We start from the raw sequence: 20068 nt of genomic DNA on the forward strand, positions 1-20068 counted from the left end.
CAGGACGGCATCCAGGTACACAAAGAGGAAAGGCAGGTCCCGCAACACTGAGTCCACGAGGCGTTGGAAGGACTGCGCGGCGTTCTTGAGCCCAAACGGCATGCGCAGGAACTCGAACAGTCCGAATGGAGTTGTCACAGCCGTTTTGGGGACATCAGCGGGATGGACGGCACCTGGTGGTATTCACGGACGAGGTCCACCTTGGCAAAGATCACTTTCCCAGTCAGGTGGACGGAGAAATCTTGGATGTGAGGGACCGGGTAGCGGTCCGGTGTTGTTGCGTCATTGAGCCGACGGTAGTCACCACATGGACGCCACCCACCGCCAGGCTTAGGCACTATGTGGAGGGGCGAAGCCCACGGGCTGCTGGAGCGGCGGATGATGCCGAGGCGCTCCATGTTCTCAAACTCCGCCTTGGCGACAGAGAGTTTGGTCGGGTCGAGGCGCCGAGCTCGGGCGTGCACCGGCGGGCCAGTGGTGACGATGTGGTGCTCAACCCCATGTTTGGTCGTAGATGACGAGAATGTGGGCTGAGTGAGGTCAGGGAACTCAGAGAGAAGATGGAGAAACACGTCTTCGTTGGAGAGCATGCTGGACAGCCTAACGGAGCCTGTATCGCTGAGTGCGCACGCGTGTGAAGCGAGGGTGACGGCGTCAATCGAGCGTCGATTTCTAACGTCCACCAGCAGCCCATGAGCACAAAGGAAATCTGCACCGAGGAGGGGAAATGCCACGTCAGCGGTGACAAAATCCCAGCTGAACCGCTGTCCGTTAAAACACATGTCAATGTGCCTCGTGCCGTATGTACGGATAGAGCTGCCGTTAGCAGCTTCCATGGGAGGGCCGTGAGCGCCAGACAGGGCGTCCACACTCGATGCAGGTACGACACTCCTCTGCGCCCCAGTGTCGCATAGGAAACGCCGCCCCGAGATGGAGTCTTGCAGGAAAAGTAGCCTGTTGTCCTCCACGCCGACGCCCATGGCCACTAGTGAGCGCCGGCCTTGGCGTTTCCCGACGAGCTGAAATTGCACGGGGAGTTGCACTTTTTCACCCTGGCCCCGAACTTTGCATGGTAAAAGCACAGGCCGACCACCATTGAGTCACCAGGTGATGGCGTGTTGGGGTGGGCAGGGGTGAGCGCAGACGCGCAGTGCTGCTGTTGGCTGGCCAGGAAGAACTTGTCAGCTTCTTCAGCTAGCTTGCGGCAATGGGTAATGCTGGTGTTAGCCAAAGCGGTCCGCACCTGAGCAGGCAGTTGTCGCAGAAACAGTTGGACAAAGAGGAAATCAGGTGTGTGCGCCGGTCCCAGCAGATTCAGCATTTTGTCCATGAGCTCGGATGGCCTGCTGTCACCCAAGCCTTGCAGAGAAAAGAGACGGTGGGCCCTCTCGGCGTCGGAAAGTTCAAAAATCTTCAAGAGTTGATCTTTGAGCCCCTGTATTTGTCTGCCGCCGGAGGATTTGTAAGGAGACTCACCACTCTAGTTGCAGTCGAACACCCGAGCGCCGATACCACGTAGTAGTATTTAGTATTGTCATCCGTTATTTTGCGGATAGCAAACTGCGCTTCCGCCTGGGCGAACCATGTCGTTGTCGACGACTGCCAGAACTCTGGCAATTTGAGAGAAACCGCGTTGATTTCGTCAACCATGTTCGTTCGAAAGATTGTCTCTGATAACTACCAAGAGACAAACGTCGGGGTCACCAGTGTAGAGGAGCTCAAGCAGGAGTCGTGACAGCTTTCTCTTTCGGCTACACAACGTGCACCATTTATTCCTTCCACCATAACAACAACAAAAACCCGCGCAGCGGAAGTGTGTCACTGCAAACCCGAACCGAGAAAACAGCAGCTGTAAACTAACGTTCCTACTAGCTCAATAAGGGGAATTATGTATCCCCATAACCACTTCAAGACCAAGATACACCTTGATCGTTGTATAATTCAGTTATCCTGTAGATACACGACAAGTTTTGGTGACGAGGATGGGGTTTTCCTCTTTATTTTCATGTGTAACGGATTGTTCCCGTCTTGACCGTTAATTTTTTTAACAACGCTAGCAGCTTAGCAGCTAACGTACGCGAGCACTGTATAGTACAGATATATGACTGCAGTTCGACGAAACGGCAGAAACCTTCGACAACTCTGAAGAAAGGCTTACGCAATTCTTGTCTGCTAACAAAACTGAGCAAGAAAGGAGAAGAGCCGTATTTTTGTCCATGGTTGGACCGAAGAATTTTGCCTTGCTAAAGGACTTGATATCACCGAAAAAGTTAAGTGAAGTTGCTTTTTGCAACCTTGCTACAGACGTTGCGGGATTTTTACACGCCAACGAAGAACGTATTGGCGGAAAGATTTGCTTTTAGAAGCCGTCGACAACAGTCTGGAGAAACTTTTGCTGGTTACATTGCTAGCTTGAAAGGATTAGCTTCTACATGCAATTTTGGCGCGAGCCTCGAGGAGCAGCTCCGAGATCAGCTCGTGTGTGGGACAGCTAACAAAGAGCTGCGTCCAAAGTTACTGAATGCCGCCATTGGCGAGGAATTAACATGGCAAAAAATGGTGGAATTAACGAACAATTCCGAATGCACGACTTCTGGATTAGAAAGCATGCAGAAGGGACAGTCATCTGTGCATATGCGAGCGGATCATGTCGGAGTGCAGAGACACCGAGAGCCCAGGACTGCGCGGAACCAGAGGGAGGTCAGCGACAGCCACCAGGCCTGCTACAGGTGCCTCGGGAAAGGACACGGACCGGGGAGCTGTCGCTTCAAAGACTTCCAGTGTCGCGGATGTGGAAAGAACGGACATCTGGAGCGAGCCTGTCGGAACAAGCGCACCGATGCCGGTAGGGACCAAGGGATGCGGTCTGTTGGACATTCGTCTGCCCGCCCGCCTTGGACCAAAGGCGACCCGGAGGTGAACTTTGTGGACCAAGCAGACGCAACTCGCGAACCGGACTCAGGGACTGATTCTTAACAGCGAACGGATATGAGACTGTATTCAGTAAAGACTGAGTGTGAGTATGTGAAACCTTACAAGGTGATGGTAAAATGCTGTGGTGTTAGGATGTACATGGAGGTAGATACCGGGGCAGCAATGTCAGTTATCTCAGAGAGCCTGTACAAATCGAAACTGTAAGGGTCGAAATTGCATTCATGTGACGTTACATTGAGAACATACACAGACCAACCGTTAGCTTTGTTGGGTAAAATCCTATGAATGTGCAATGTGGGAAGCAGCATTTACAGCTGCCCTTGCTAGTGGCCCGTGGTAAAGCACCGGTGCTGATGGGGCGTGATTGGATTCGAGTGCTCAACTTAGATTGGTCAAAAGTGAATCGCGTTGCCGCATCTCCAACGACCCAGAGGAGCAAATGTGCTCAGAGCACAGAACAGTTTTCAGCGCAGAGCTAGGCCGTGCAAAAGGCGCCACTGCGTCCTTGCGTGTAGCACCGGATGCTATACCAAAATTTTGCAAAACGAGGCCAGTGTCTTATGCACTGCATGAAGCCGTGGATAAAAAGTTAATCGAACTCGAACAACAGGGACTTATCTCTCCTGTGCAGCATAGTGAATGGGCTGCGCGGCTAGTGTGCATTCCGAAAAAAGATGGATCAGTGCGCATTTGCGGAGATCATAAGGTGACGGTAAATCAGTGGCTTGATGTAGATCAGTACCTACTTCCAAAACCGCAGGATTTATTCTCCACTTTAGCAGGTGGAAAGCATTTCACTAAACTTGACTTGATGCAGTCCTACACTCAGCTCGACATGGATGAGAAAAGTAAGCCGTTTCTCACCATCAATACGCACAGAGGTCTCTATGTATGCAACCGCTTGCCATATGGGGTCGCTAGCGCGTCCACTATTTTCCAGCGCACTATGGATGAAGTATTACAAGGGCTTGATGGCGTGGTATGCTACTTAGACGATATTTTGATAACAGGAACAGATACCACCACACATCTGCGCAATCTTAAACAAGTGTTACAGAGACTGGAAGAACATGGGCTTAGGCTTAACAAAGAGAAATGTGCCTTCTTTCAGAACAGTGTGGCCTACCTCGGGCATGTAATTGATGCCGAGGGTGTGCGCCCAATTAAAGAGAGAACTGAGGCTATTGATAAAGCTCCTGTGCCGAAAAATGTGACAGAATTGAGGTCGTACTTAGCCATGCTCAATTACTATGGCAAATTTATACCAAACCTGTCCAGCGAGATTAAGCCTATGACTGAGCTCCAACATTGGACAAGAAAATGTCTAGAGGCATTTGAGCGTACTAAAGCACAACTTGTAGCCGTGCCAGTGCTTACACATTATGATCCTAAACTGCCTGTAATTTTGGCATGTGATGCTTCGCCTTACGGCATAGGTGCTGTGATTTCACATCAGTTTCAAGACAACAGTGAGAAACCTATAGCCTACGTGTCTAGGACACTCACTAAAACAGAAGTAAACTATTCTCAGATAGAGAAAGAAGCACTTAGTATCATCTTTGGGGTGACCATGTTTAATGACTATCTGTATGGATGAAAGTTTACTCTTCTTGCAGACCACAAACCACTCCTAAAGATACTAGGGTCCAAGACTGGAGTGCCTACATTGGCAGCAGCTAGGCTGCAGAGGTGGTCATTAATTTTAGCAGCATACCAGTATGACATACGTTACAAACCATCCTTACAACATGCAAATGCGGATGCATTATCGCGGTTACCACTACAGACTCAAGAGGCAGACTCAGATTATAGTTCTGTGTTTAGGGTCTCATTCTTGAATAAAGTGCCAGTGTCCTCACAAGAGATTGCAAAACAGACAAAGACTGATGCAGTACTACAGAGAAAGAAGCACTTCACACTGAATGGTTGGCCAAAGCATTTGAATGAAGATGAGTTAAGGTCATACTTCATAAGAAACACTGAACTGACTGTTGTATCTGACTGTGTGATGTGGGGTTTCCGGGTAATCATACCAGAGGTGTTAGGACCACAGATGCTACGTGAATTGCATGAAAATCACCAGGGAATGGTAAAGATGAAGGCATTAGCCCATAGTCACTTTTGGTGGCCAAACCTTGATTCTGACATAGAGTCACTGATAAACAGTTGCCAGACATGCCAGTTAAACAGACACCAACCTGCCACAGCTCCTGTTCACAATTGGAGCTGGCCTAACCGTCCTTGGCAGAGGATACACATAGATTACGCTCAGAAGGGAAAGTTCAACTTCCTAGTGGTCAATGATAGCTATTCACGTTGGCCAGAAGTAGCTTTGATGAGTAGCACTACATCCGAAAAGACCATAGAAGTTTTGAGGGGATACTTTGCCACTTGGGGTCTTCCAGATGAACTTGTGTCTGATCATGGACCACAATTTGTATCTGCTGAGTTTGAAACATTCCTGAAAAACAATGGGGTGAAACACATTAAGAGTTCTCCTTACCACCCAGCTTCTAATGGGGCTGCAGAGCGTTTGGTGCAGAACCTGAAAACAGCTCTTGAAAAGGGAAAGAGTAGCAATATGGCGTTGCAGCACTGCATACACAATTTCCTATTCTGTTAAAGGAGTACACCACATACTACAGGGAAAACACCCGCAGAATTGTTTCTCAGACATCAATTCAAAACCAGGTTGTCGCTCACCAAACCTAATTTCACAGAGTCCATGCAACAGAGACAGGACAGTCAACAGTCCATGCAAGCAGACAAGTTGGCACAAGTCAGCCACTTCCTACCAAAACAGAAGGTGTTGGTTCGAAACCACAGGGGAGGGGAAGGTGTTAAATAGGTGCCTGGGTGCATTGTAAAGGCACTTAGTCCTGTCACATATCTTGTGAAAGTGTATGGAAAGGTGTACAAGAGACATGTCAATCAAATGATCAATGCTGATATTGAGAACTGTAATGTGTCAGATTAATCTCATGATGATCTGAGGGTTGTTCCAAATGTATCACATGCATGCGTAGCAATGCCTGTAAACATTCCAGAATCCACTGAGAGGGTTGTGCAGCAAGGATCCAGTGAAACTGCTCCCTCCTCAGTTGCAGAGGGTGTCCAGAGGCCGCAGTGGCATGTGAAGCCGCCTGATAGATTAAATCTGTGAGAACCCAGTTGTTCTTATAACAATGCAATGTTGAAAAGATGTAAAAAAAAATAAAATTAAAAAACATGAAATGTTGTTGTACTGTAAATGTACTGGGTTCAGATTTCAGGGGAGGAGTGTAGTGTATGGAGATACACACGAAAGCAAATTTTTTTATTTGCAGTAATATGTATTTTATGTTTGACCTCTGACCCTTGATGTCTATTGGTTGTGTATGTTGTATAAATGTAAGTGCGCCACTCTGGTGTGCGCCCTTGGAAGAAGACAGAGCAAGAGGGTCACTCGTGTTTTCGTGCCTGCTTAACACAGTCGTTTTGTAATGTTACTACGGTCTAGCTAATAAAAGAGGAAGACCAATATACACGTTGATCGTTGTATAATTCAGTTATCCTGTAGATACACAACAGAACACGTCTCCTTTTCCAAAATAACCCATCCACCTGTCAGGTGTTGCATATCAAGTTGCTCATTACACAGCATGACTATAACGACAATGAAAGTCTGTTCTAAAATGTGCAGTTTTACAGCATAACACAACACCAATGATGTCTCAAATTTTCACATAACGTGCAATTGGCATGTTGACGACAAGGAAGTTTGCCAGAGCTGTTCCCAGAGCATTTATTGTTCATTTCCTCACCACAAACCGCCTCGTCATTCTAGAGAATTTGGCAGTGAAACAGCCTCACAGCCGCAGGCCACAACCAAACCAGCTCCGCACCCTCCACATCTAGCTTCTAAGACAATGCAATAGTCTGAGACCAGCCAACTGGACCTTCGATGAAATTGTTACTTTGCACAAGCAAATAATTTCTAATTGCCAGTATGGTCTTGACCTGACTGCATTTTGGCATATCTGTATCCCCGGTCATTGAAGTGCCTACTGGATTTATTTCAATTTACTTCATTTGAACAGTAACTGAATAAAATCTTTAACATTATTGCATTTTTCATTCATAATTTTTTTTCATTTTGTTCAGGCTAGTCATTATCAGTCGGACTAGAATGTTACCTCTTTTCTCTGAAATAGCTTTCAAATATTTTGTTTCTGTTAGTTTCTCAGTCAAAGCACACCATCATTTTGTGTAGTCCTTTAAAACCAAATGATTGTGTGCTAATAATGATCTACAACATTATTTTCATGTAGTGGGGCTTATGTTGACCAGACATTTACAAGGGAATTTACAAGCAGAAAAATCCCTTAGAAGGCAGACAATCGGGAAAGCTTTGCAGTATTAGTTCAGCAAGAAAGAAGGGTTTTCTTTGGTTCTTCAAAGAACCCCGTGGCGTATTTGACTGCGCTGTATCTGAGCGAACACACTGGAGGAGGAAAAGGGATATGGCAACAGAGGGAGCTTGTTAAAAGAAGAATAACTCCTGCTTTCATGGTAGATGAGTATGCAGGAGACTGGAGCATGCCGTGGAGAGATGTACAGGCACGGTCTGTGATGCCAGCGGCTCATTCTTCAGCCTGGTGAAAGAATGAAAGGATAAGGGTGTGAACCGCGGGAGTCCGTTTCGGCTATACAAGGGAGAGTTTTTACTGGAAATAATCCTTCCAGTTCGATTGACAATACTCTCCTACATTGTAGAATGGTTTTGTGGATGCAATGTTTCTGAAATACAATCTGATTAAAGTGGAGGTCACGTGAGTTTAAGATCACATTTAAGAAAAAAGGGTGTTAAGAAAGTTCACTCAGTCTTCCTAGATATGGCAATACATTGTATGTAGTACATTTTCTGATCAACAAAAACGACAGAACTTTCTGCACTTTCAAAATAATGGAAAGTTTAATAGCTTCCACAAAAAAGCCACTCTTTCTGCCTTTCAGGAAAAAAAAATCATGCACGAATGAAAACATGTAATTGCACATTTTGACTTTTGAGAAAGTCAAATTAAACAAGAGAAACCAGCTTATATGTGAGCAGAGCTGTTCATTGTATTAATTGTTAATTTTAGCATTCCAACTCTGCTCAAGCAGAAACTAAACTTAACAGAAATGGATCTGACTTAAATGTTTTATTACAAAGAACTTAGAAATGGTTCACAAAATACGACGGGCATAGCCAAGCATGGTGAGGTCATCTTTCAAACGACTGGCAAAACATCTAAAAAAGCTCGACTCTTCCACTGCGAACGAGCAAATATAGGAACAAAAACACGTCTTTTGAGGATGGCAAAAACCTTGGGTAATAATAAAAAGGATCTTTAATTAACATCTTATGATCGACATTGTTTGCATTGCATCGATTTTTAGTTATCAAACCAAAGGAGGCTGCATAGTAGATCCGGTAGGATGTGCACCTGGTTCATGCATGACATACACAGAGAGCTGGATTCGGTTTATTCATAGGTGAATAGCAGGGCATGTGAATCTTAGGACATTGGTGGGACAACCCTTCACTCATGGTTACCCCCCACACACACCTTCCTCAAGGTGCTTCTGGCATACAGTCACTGATAAAATCTCCTCCAAGACTGAATCTGCTCTTATTGTTATGTGCCAAGAGTTTTGAACGAGTATGAAAGGCAAATTAGTATTCTGAGTTCCCCTAAATTAATTCCAATAACACTTTTGCAACAAAATGTCTCTGATGGGCAGCAGTGAAGGTCACACAATCCGTTTTTCTTCTGTGGGGGAGGCTGAAGGATCCAATCCACACTGCTTCATCTGTACAGCGATGTCAAATAGGTAGTCGTAGCACTCGCACCTTGAGAATTACAGAGAACACAGTAGTAATGCATTTCATGAAAGAAACAATATTTCATGTGTCCATCCATCCATTATCCAAACCGCTTATCCTGCTCTCAGGGTCACAGGGATGCTGGAGCCTATCCCAGCAATCGTTGGGCAGCAGGCAGGGAGACACTCTGGACAGGCCGCCAGGCCATCACAAGGCGTGTGAAATATTTCCAATAACTCACCTTAAAAAGCACAGATAGACTGTACAGTCAGGTAGATACACTATATGTACAAAAGTATTGGGACACCTGACCATTACATCTACAGGAGCTTTTATGACATCCCATTCTAAATCTAAATCCGCTGTGGTGACCCCTAATGGGAGCAGCCGAAAGTAGCAGTAGTAGATTCGAAATCCATAGGCATTATTATGGAGTTGGTCCCCCCTTTGCAGCTATAACTCTTCTGGGAAGGCCTTCCACAAGATTTTGGAGTGTGTCTGTGGGAATTTTTACCCATTCAACCAGAATAGCATTTGTGAGGTCAGGCACTGATGTTGGACGAGAAGACCTGGCTCGCAATCTCTGTTCTAGTTCATCCCAAAGGTGTTCGATGAGGTTGAGGTCAGGACTCTGTGCAGGCCAGTCAAGTTCTTCCACACCAAACTCACCCAAACCATGTCTTAATGGACCTTGCTTTGTGCACTGGGGCAGTCATGCTGGAACAGAAAACGGCCCTCCCCAAACTGTTCCCACAAAGTTGGAAGCATAGAATTGTCCAAAATGTCTTGGTATGCTGAAGCATTAAGATTTCCCTTCACTGGAACTAAGAGGCCTGGCCCAACCCCTGAAAAACAACCCCATACCATTATCCCTCCTCCACCAAACTTTACAGTTGGCACAATGCAGTCCGGCAGGTAACGTTCTTCTGGTATTTGCCAAACCCAGACTCATCCATCAAACTGCCAGACAGAGAAGTATGATTTATCGCTCCACAGAACACATTTCCACTGCCAGTGGCAGCATGCTTTACACCACTCCATCCGACGCTTGGCATTGTACTTGGTGATGTAAGGCTTGCATGCAGCTGCTTGGCCATGGAAACCCATTCCATGAAGCTCCCGGTGCACAGTTTTTGTGCTGATGTTAATGCCAGAGGAAGTTTGGAGCTCTGCAGTTATTGAGTCAACAGAGCGTTGACGACTTTTACGCACTATGCACCTCAGCACTCGTTGACCCTACTGTGTGAGTAAATGCTTGCACTTTTCAATAATACCACTTACTGTTGACCGTGGAATATCTAGCAGGGAAGAAATTTCATGAACTGACTTATTGCAAAGGTGGCATCCTATGACAATACCATGCTTGAATTCACTGAGCTCTTCAGAATGACCCATTCTTTCACAAATGTTTGTAAATGCAGACTGCATGGCTAGCTGCTTGATTTTATACACCTGTGGTAATGGGTCTGAATGAAACACCTGAATTCAATGATCAAGAGGTGTGTCCCAATACTTTTGTACATATAGTGTAGATAAACAAGGTCCTAAAAGTGTATTAGCGGAGGGACGACTGGAAAAAAATATATCCAAAAACAAACATAAAATGAAAGGCAATGATTTTTGACCAAGGCTCCTCATAATGCAAATGCATGTAAAACAAAGCAACACCAGAGCACATCTTATATAATCTTTTTAATTATTCCAGCCTTTTTAGAATAGGCTGATATACTTTGTTTAGAAGGTAAACATTTCAACAAATCATCCTTTTCTACTCTTTCAGTTTGTTTTTATTATAGTCAGCAAAATCATTCTTTTACACTTTAATGTGAGCAGAGCTGATATTTACTATATTAACCGTTAACTTTAGTGTGACCAAATAAATTAATTAATTTGAGGCGTTCGGCCAAAGGAGCCCCAAATAACTTTTTGTGGTCTACACTAATATTTTCACCACACTTATTGAAGGTTAGGTCAAGTGAAAAGGCTTATTAATTGCCATTAGGAGACATAACTGCATCAGTGTTAAGTGGGGTTTTATTATATTCTAGGGTCAAAAAGTGACAAAGCAGCATTCTGAGTACGTTATAAATAACTTACAGAAACACTGCGTGCAATAGGCTAGGGGGTGGGCAATCTTATACAGAAAGGGCCGGTGTGGGTGCAGGTCTTTGTTCCAACCAAGCAGTTACACACCTGTCTCTCCTAATCAAGTTCCTCAGCAAAGACTACTGGTTGTTTGGTGGGATCAGGTGTGTAACTGTTTGGTTGGAACAAAAACCTTCACCCACGCCGGCCCTTTCTGGGTAAGATTGCTCACCCCTGGGCTGTGCATTACTAGTCCACTGTCTCTTCCTCTCTCTCTTCCTCTCTCTCTCTCTCTCTCTCTCTCTCTTCCTCTCTCTTCCTCTCTCTCTCTCTCTCTCTCTCTCTCTCTCTCTCTCTCTCAAACACACACACAGAGCTTTATCATCAATTTGCAATTTTGGTTTTGGTCAATGCATGTGTTTTAGAGTGCTGAGGCTTCACCTATGAGGTTTTTTCCCGCAGCTTTTGTTTACACCACCAAAACTCTTTTCAGTCATAAAGAAGAAGCTTTTGTGTGTGTGTGTTTGTGTGTGTGAGTGAGAAATAGAGAGACAGCATTCATGTCTTTAATGAAGAGTTACTTGTTTTGCTGCTGTCTTTATGCCTGCTCAATAATCCAGGTAAGGAAATCACAGAAAGTTGAATCAGTTCATCTGGATTCAACTTTCAATGATTGTTTTGTTGCTATCCAACAATAGAAAGAGTTCATGTCTTCAATGAAGGCTTACTTGTTTTGCTGCTGTTCAACAATAAAGAATACTGTTTTTGAACAATTGGTCTGTTTATTTAGTAGCCTAGACCCAGACGCTATTAGGCTAAAATACAATAGGCTATGCCTTCCAATCAGTGTATTATGCTGGGCAAACCACTCAAAAACGAAGTGGTACCTCTAGCCAGTCCGCGGTGGTGTAGCGGTCTAAGCATTGGCTTTGTGTCGATGCAGTTGCCCACTGGGGACTAGGGTTCGCGCCCCGGTCTCATCAGATCCGACTATGGCCGGACTCGATGAAGCAGCAATCATTGGCAACGCTGTCTTCGGGAGGGGGGTGGAGTCGGCTTGTGTTCGTCACGTGAATGCGTCTGTGTGTGTCGGAAAAAACAGTGGTTCGGCCTGGAGTCGCCTTGTCACGAAAGTGGGGAGGCTGTCTCCTTCGAGACTGCCGGCCGGAGAGATGCAGTTGGCGAACGCATGCAGTACGAGGGTGGGTGTTTGAATTAAAGTAGGGATCGATTGGCCACTAAATTGGGGGAAAAAAGGGAAAAATCAGAAATAAATTTATAAAAAAAACAAAAAACAAAGTGGTACAACATTGCTCACTTTGCTGTAGCCTAGGCTAAATTTGGAGGTTTGCGGTTCAGGTCGGGTTGGGATGGTTAATTAATGCATATTTCAACGGGTCGGGCAGTGTGGCTCGCATAACAGGTCGGGTCGGGTGGGTGCGGGCATTAAAAAACCCCGACCAGCGCATTACTACTAAGTACACAAAAACAGAAAGTATGCTAGAAGATCAAAGGAATGGAAATAAAAAAAAAAAGAAGTGGACCAATAGATTGTGAGTAGGGGGACAACAGACCAGAAATGAACCAGTGACCCTGGCCCCACCCCATTTTTTTCCCTCTTTTTTTTATCACTGTTGCTTGGCTCACCATAGACCCACAGATCAACCACCCAACTAGGAAAACTTGTGGTTCTCCAGATGGATGGTCTTTTTATGGTACTAGTATTGGAGGCAAACGCTTACATGGTCTTGGCTTTCTCCCATGACTCTCCCCATACATAGACACCGTGGCGGCGGACCAAGACTGCACACGACTCAGGGTACTTCTCCATGGCCCGTGCCATCCGCTCCTTCAAGTCTCGCTCCTCTGGGGTGTTCTCAATGATAGGCACTACCAGGGTGTCGTCATACCTGTTTGTTAAAAAAAAAAACATGAATATGATGTTAGTAAAACATAAAAACAGAAAACATGCAACTCCACCCTCAGTAAGAATTAGGTTAACAATAATGTGGGAGGGATCATCCTCTATATGATAAAAAAGCATGCTTTGAAGCAAGCACAGAACTCATCGTCTTTTACCAACCATACATAACTAGCTCTTACACTGAATAATGTTGTAACATGTCCCATCTCACTAAATTAAAAAAAAAAAAAAACACAAGTCTGGTGTTTAAGTCAAGTCAAAAACACAAATTTGTCCCAAAGGCAAATTAGTGGAATATACGATTGTAAAGCCATTTGAGACTAAGAACAGATAAACTAGGGGACAAAGGAAATGGCAGATAAAAAATGGCTTTAGGGACCCTTAATCAACTTTCAAAGTACAAACACTTTTTCACTAATAGTTTTCCATGACTTCTCCACAACTTTTAGCTTAATTTCCATGACCAAAGGCAACTATTTTTTAGTTACTTTTTAGAGCTAGCCAGCTGAGATGTTTTAGCATACTGAGACAAACTAATGCACACATAAAGGCATTTTTAAAACCTTGCCTCAATGGTTTCAATTGCTGTTCCCTTTTTTTTTAATGTATATAAAATCAGCCAATCAATCTTTTGAGTTGATGCCACTTTAGTCAAAAGTTTCTTGTCTTTCCCAAAACTTTTACAAAAATATAATTTTCTTTAACTTTTCCAGGGTCTGGAAATTATACAAACCCCAATTCCAATGAAGTTGGGATGTTGTGTAAAACATGAATAAAAACAGAATACAATGATTTGCAAATCCTTTTCGACCTATATTCATTTGAATACACTACAAAGACAAGATATTTAATGTTCAAACTGATAAACGTTATTGTTTTTTGCAAATATTCACTCATTTTGAATTTGATGCCTACAACACGTTCCAAATAAGCTGGGACAGGGGCAACAAAAGACTGGGAAAGGTGAGAAATGCTCAAAAAACACCTGTTTGGAACATTCCACAGGTGAACAAGTTAACTGGAAACAGGTGAGTGTCATGATTGGGTATAAAAAGAGCATCCCCGAAAGGCTCAGTCATTCACAAGCAAGGATGGGGAGAGGTTCACCACTTTGTGAACAACTGCGTGAGCAAATAGTCCAACAGTTTAAGAACAACGTTTCTCAACGTACAATTGCAAGGAATTTAGGGATTTCATCATCTATAGTCCATAATATCATCAAAAGATTCTGAGAATCCGGAGAAATCTCTGCACGTAAGCGGCAAGGCCGAAAACCAACATTGAATGCCCATGACCTTCGACCCCTCAGGCGGCACTGCATTAAAAACTGACATCATTCTGTAAAGGATATTACCACGTGGGCTCAGGAACACTTCAGAAAACCATTGTCAGTTAACACAGTTCATCGCTACATCTACAAGTGCAAGTTAAAACTCTACCATGCAAAGCGAAAGCCATATATCAACAACACCCAGAAACGCCACCAGCTTCTCTGGGCCCGAGCTCATCTGAGATGGACTGACGCAAAGTGGAAAAGTGTGCTGTGATCTGATGAGTCCACATTTCAAATTGTTTATGGAAATCATGGACGTTGTGTCCTCCGGGCTAAAGAGGAAAAGGACCATCCAGATTGTTATCAGCGCAAAGTTCAAAAGCCAGCATCTGTGATGGTATGGGGGTCTGTTGGTGCCCATGGCATGGGTAACGTACACATCTGTGAAGGCACCATTAATGCTGAAAGGTACATACAGGTTTTGGAGCAACATATGCTGCCATCTAAGCGATGTCTTTCTCAGGGACGTCCTGCTCATTTCAGCAAGACAATGCCAAATCATATTCTGCACATGTTACGAACAGCGTGGCTTCGTAGTAAAAGAGTGCAGGTACTAGATTGGCCTGCAGTCTCCCATTGAAAATGTGTGGCGCATTATGAAGCACAAAATACGACAACGGAGACCCCGGACTGTTGAGCAACTGAAGTCATACATCAAGCAAGAATGGGAAAGAATTCCACCTACAAAGCTTCAACAATTAGTGTCCTCAGTTCCCAAATGCTTATTGAGTGTTGTTAAAAGGAAAGGTGATGCAACAGTGGTAAACATGCCCCTGTCCCAGCTTTTTTGGAACGTGTCGCAGGCATCAAATTCAAAATGAGTGAATATTTGCAAAAAAACAAAGTTTATCAGTTTGAACATTAAATATCTTGTCTTTGTAGTGTACTCAATTGAATATAGGTTGAAAAGGATTTGCAAATCATTGTATTCTGTTTTTATTTATGTTTTACACAACGTCCCAACTTCATTGGAATTGGGGTTTGTATTTTATATGAACGCAAACCCAGCCACTGAGGATGCACAAGCCAGTGCATCCTTAGTGCCGGTCCCAAGCCCGTACAAATGGGGAGGGTTGCGTCAGGAAGGGCATCCGGCGTAAAATCTTTGCCAAATCAAATATGCGGATCATAAATAAGACTTACATACCGGATCGGTCGAGGCCCGGGTTACCAACGACCGCCACCGGTACTGTTAACCAGCAGGGTGTCGGTGGAAACTATGCTACTGTTGGGCGAAGGAGAAGGAGAGGGGGAAAGCATGTCCAGAGGCAGCTAGAGGAGGAAGGGTAGGCATGTGGAGGTGAGAGTTGGAACTTTGAATGTTAGCACTATGACTGGTAAAGGGAGAGAGCTGGCTGACATGATGGAAAGAAGAAAGGTAGGCATACTGTGTGTGCAAGACCAGGTGGAAGGGGAGTAAGGCCAGGAGTATCGGAGGTGGGTTCAAACTCTTCTACCATGGTGTGAATGAGAGGAGTAATGGGGTAGGGGTAATTCTGAAGGAAGAGTATTTCAAGAGCGTGCTGGAGGTGAAGAGAGTGTCAGACAGAGTGATGAGTATGAAGCTGGAAATTGAAGGTTTATTGCTGAATGTTATCAGCACATATGCCCCGCAAGTTGGGTGTGAGATGGATGAAAAAGAAGAATTCTGGAGTGAGTTGGACGACATGGTGGAGAGGGTACCCAAGGAGGAGAGAGTGGTGATTGGAGCGGACTTCAATGGACATGTTGGTGAAGGGAACAGAGGTGATGAGGAGGTGATGGGAAGGTATGGAGTCAAGAAGAGAAATTTGGAAGGACAGATGGTGGTCGATTTTGCGAAAAGGATGGAAATGGCTGTGGTGAATACATATTTCAAGAAGAGGGAGGAACACAGGGTGACGTACAAGAGTGGAGGAAAGTGCACACAGGTGGACTATATCTTATGTAGAAGGCGCCATCTAAAAGGGATTGGAGACTGCAAGGTGGTGACAGGGGAGAACGTAGCTAGGCAGCATCGGATGGTGGTCTGTAGGATGACTTTGGAGACCAAGAAGAGGAAGCGAGTGAAGACACAGCCGAAGATCAAATGGTGGAAGTTGAAGAAGGAAGACTGTTGTGTGGAGTTCAGGAAGGAGTTAAGACAGGCACTGGGTGGTAGTGAAGAGTTGCCAGATGGCTGGAAAACCACTGCAGAAATAGTGAGGGAGACAGCTAGGAAGGTACTTGGTGTGTCATCAGGACAGAGGAAGGAAGACAAGGAGACTTGGTGGTGGAATGAGGAAGTACAGCAAAGTATACAGAGGAAAAGGTTGGCAAAGAAGAAGTGGGATAGTCAGAGAGATGAAGAAAGTAGACAGGAGTACAAGGAGATGCAGCGTAAAGCAATGAGAGAGGTGGCAAAGGCAAAGGAAAAGGTGTATGGTGAGTTGTATGACAGATTAGACACTAAGGAAGGAGAAAAGGACTTGTACCGATTGGCTAGACAGAGGGACCAAGCTGCAAAGGATGTGCAGCAAGTTAGGGCGATCAAGGATAGAGATGGAAATGTGCTGACAAGCGAGGAGAGTGTGCTAAGAAGGTGGAAGGAATACTTTGAGGGGCTGATGAATGAAGAAAATGAGAGAGAGAGAAGGTTGGATGATGTAGGGATAGTGAATCAGGAAGTTCAGCGGATTAGCAAGGAGGAAGTGAGGGCAGCTATGAAGAGGATGAAGAGTGGAAAGACAGTTGGTCCTGATGACATACCTGTGGAGGCATGGAGATGTTTAGGAGAGATGGCAGTGGAGTTTTTAACTAGATTGTTTAACACAATCCTGGAAAGTGAGAGGATGCCTGAGGAGTGGAGAAGAAGCATACTGGTACCGATTTTCAAGAACAAGGGCGATGTGCAGAACTGTAACAACTACAGAGGTATAAAGTTGATCAGCCACAGCATGAAGATTTGGGAAAGAGTAATAGAAGCTAGGTTAAGAGGAGAGGTGACGATCAGCGAGCAGCAGTATGGTTTCATGCCACGAAAGAGCACCACAGATGCGATGTTTGCTTGGAGAATGTTGATTGAGAAGTATAGAGAAGGCCAGAAAGAGTTGCATTGTGTCTTTGTAGATTTAGAGAAAGCTTATGACAGAGTGCCGAGAGAAGAGGTGTGGTATTGTATGAGGAAGTCAGGAATTGCAGAGAAGTATGTAGGAGTGGTGCAGGATACGTATGAGGGAATTGTGACGATGGTGAGGTGTCCGGTTGGAATGACAGATGGGTTCAAGGTGGAGGTGGGATTACATCAAGGATCGGCTCTTAGCCCTTTCTTGTTTGCAATGGTGATGGACTGGTTGACGGACAAGATCAGGCAGGAGTCTCCATGGATGATGATGTTCGCGGATGACATTGTGATCTGTAGCGAGAGTAGGGTGCAGGTTGAGGAGAGCCTGGAGAGGTGGAGGTATGCACTGGAGAGAAGAGGAATGAAAGTCAGTAGGAGCAAGACGGAATACCTATGCGTGAATGAGAGAGAGGACAGTGGAATGGTCAGGATGCAAGGAGTGGAGGTGACAAAGGCATTTGAGTTTAAATACTTGGGGTCAACTGTCCAAAGTAACGGGGAGTGCAGTAGAGAGGTGAAAAAGAGAGTGCAGGCAGGTTGGAGTGGGTGGAGAAGTGTGTCAGCAGTGATTTGCGACAGAAGGGTATCAGCAAGAGTTAAAGGGAAAGTTTACAAGATGGTTGTGAGACCAGCTATGTTATATGGTTTGGAGACAGTGGCACGGACGAAAAGACAGGAGGCGGAGCTGGAGGTGGCAGAGTTGAAGATGCTAAGATTTTCACTGGGAGTAACGAAGAAGGACAGGATTAGGAACGATTATATTAGAGGGACCGCTCAGGTTAGACGGTTTGGAGACAAAGCAAGAGAGGCAAGATTGAGATGGCTTGGACATGTGTGGAGAGATGCTGAGTATATTGGGAGAAGGATGCTGAATATGGAACTGCCAGGGAAGAGGAGAAGAGGAAGGCCAAAGAGGAGGTTTATGGATGTGGTGAGGGAAGACATGCAGGTGGCTGGTGTGACAGAGGAAGACGCAGAAGACAGGAAGAAATGGAAACGGATGATCCGCTGTGGCGACCCCCAACGGGAGCAGCCGAAAGTAGTAGTAGATTTTATACGAACGCAGAACTTTAGTGCTTTTACAGTAAGGTTAAGTTTGAACTTCAAATTGGTCAGATCAGTCCCTTTGCTTATACCTGATTAGGAAAATTACCTATTATTTTTTTTCTTTTAATTTGTATGCAGTGGTAACCAAAGCTAATGCTAAACTAGAGGAGTGCACTCAGTAGAGTGAAGATCTCTGCCAGGAATATCTCCTCATCTCCAGTGCATGGACTTGGTGACAAATCACCCCTTTTTTCGCCTACTGGGAGAAGGGAAAATACAGAGGCACTGTCTGTGTATCTCCTTCTCCAGTGCTCAGACTTGGGTGAAAAACCAGCTGTGGATTTAGCACTCAATTGCGGTATAAAAGAGGTGTTTTGAATCACCGCAACCTAGGGACGTCCTTGATCATAGTCGTAACACTGCACAAAAATTATTAGGCTGACGGGCCCAGTGGTATATGCGAGATTAGCAGCGGACAGACACACAAACAGAAAAACCAGTGTTTTCCTGCCATTATAAGACATTTGCACAGCGTCCAAGTCGATTGAACGGGAAATACGGGGAAAAAGTTTTTAATATGCAGCTCTCAAGCTGAAAAAAAAATCTACCTAATAAAAACGTTTTGCCTGTTGGTCTGTGAATGTACAGCCTGAGGCCAACCTTCGCATGGATACAACCAAGTCTAATATGAACTTACACTTTCCAAAAAGAAAAGGTTTGCTATGCAACCATTATGGTGTAACCTTAACCCTATTTTTATTTTCATAATATAATAAAGCTGGGTAAACCATTTATGCTCATACATGCACGACTCACATCTACAGTTGACTCAGATCGGTTAGTGCCAAGAATATGGCACTGACCTGTTTTGACTAAAACCCAGAGAATTTTTTTTCCTTTATAACTTTCTCATTTTTTGGCTTACTAAAATTATTTTAATAACTTTTGATCATGTCGCTGCCTGATCCAAGTCAACCGTAGATGTGAGTTATGCATGCACATGGTTGTCTCATATCGCGCAGCGACAGAGAGCAGCTTTGGTCGAGTGAGCTAGAGAGGGAATGAAGAGAGGGAGCAGCAATAGCGAGGAAAAACCTTTTTCGAAGGATCTGAATCACTGCAACCATGAGAGGTTCTTCATCTTACAGTTATAACTGTGCACAAAAGTTTTTAGGCTGATAGGTCCAGCAGTTGCAAGATTGGCACGGACAGATACACAAAGACACACACACACAAACACATGCGGCCAAATGCAATATCCCCTCCAGGCTATCCGCCTAGCATGGGGGAAAAAAAGAAAATAAATGAAAGCTGTGTATAATCAAATTATAATGGAAATAATTCAACTCTTTCGACCCTACACAGACACTATGCTTACAGGTATGTGAGCAGAAAAAGGAAAACAAAAAAGATACACACACACACACACACACACACACATTACTAGAGAGAGAGAGAGCATTGTTACGAAACTATTATTTTAAATCTAGCTGATGCCTAAAGACTTCCATACTACATCACAAACCTATAGTTGGTGCCTGAGGTACCCTTACAAATCCCCTTGATCATCTCTTGGTGCGTTATCCTGAACTCCTGGCCAGTATACAGCAGTGTTGCCATGACAGCAGCCTTGGAGTGGGTGTGGATAACAGCTTGTGCCCCTGCAATGTAGCATGGGAAATTTAGATTGAGCTTTGTGTGTGCTGTATGCATTTATTCTTTTTAGGTCTATTCTTTGCCACCTGTGAGTTGTGTGCAATTACACACACAAAAAAAAAACAAACAACAACAACAACCATGTTTTCACCATGGAGA

General features: G+C 44.6%; 1 protein-coding gene across 2 annotated transcripts in view; it reads right to left on the bottom strand.

The window, feature by feature from the left end:
- Window positions 1-7871: 7871 nt before the first annotated feature.
- The window catches only part of apip (APAF1 interacting protein), a 34728-nt gene continuing 22531 nt past the window's right edge, over window positions 7872-20068 (bottom strand). The window contains exons 6-8 of one of the 2 annotated variants that reach the window (XM_056278628.1): window positions 19779-19914; window positions 12610-12777; window positions 7872-8809 (exon numbers count right to left, since the gene is read on the bottom strand). In XM_056278628.1, the coding sequence (XP_056134603.1) occupies window positions 8710-8809; window positions 12610-12777; window positions 19779-19914 (404 nt within the window). In that variant the 3' untranslated portion in view covers window positions 7872-8709. Of the gene's footprint in view, window positions 8810-11526; window positions 12106-12609; window positions 12778-19778; window positions 19915-20068 lie in introns of those variants that run through there. The other variant, XM_056278627.1, reaches the window with a different exon arrangement.

This window comes from Lampris incognitus, chromosome 4 (assembly GCF_029633865.1).
Source record: "Lampris incognitus isolate fLamInc1 chromosome 4, fLamInc1.hap2, whole genome shotgun sequence".
Taxonomy (NCBI): Eukaryota; Metazoa; Chordata; class Actinopteri; order Lampriformes; family Lampridae; genus Lampris; species Lampris incognitus.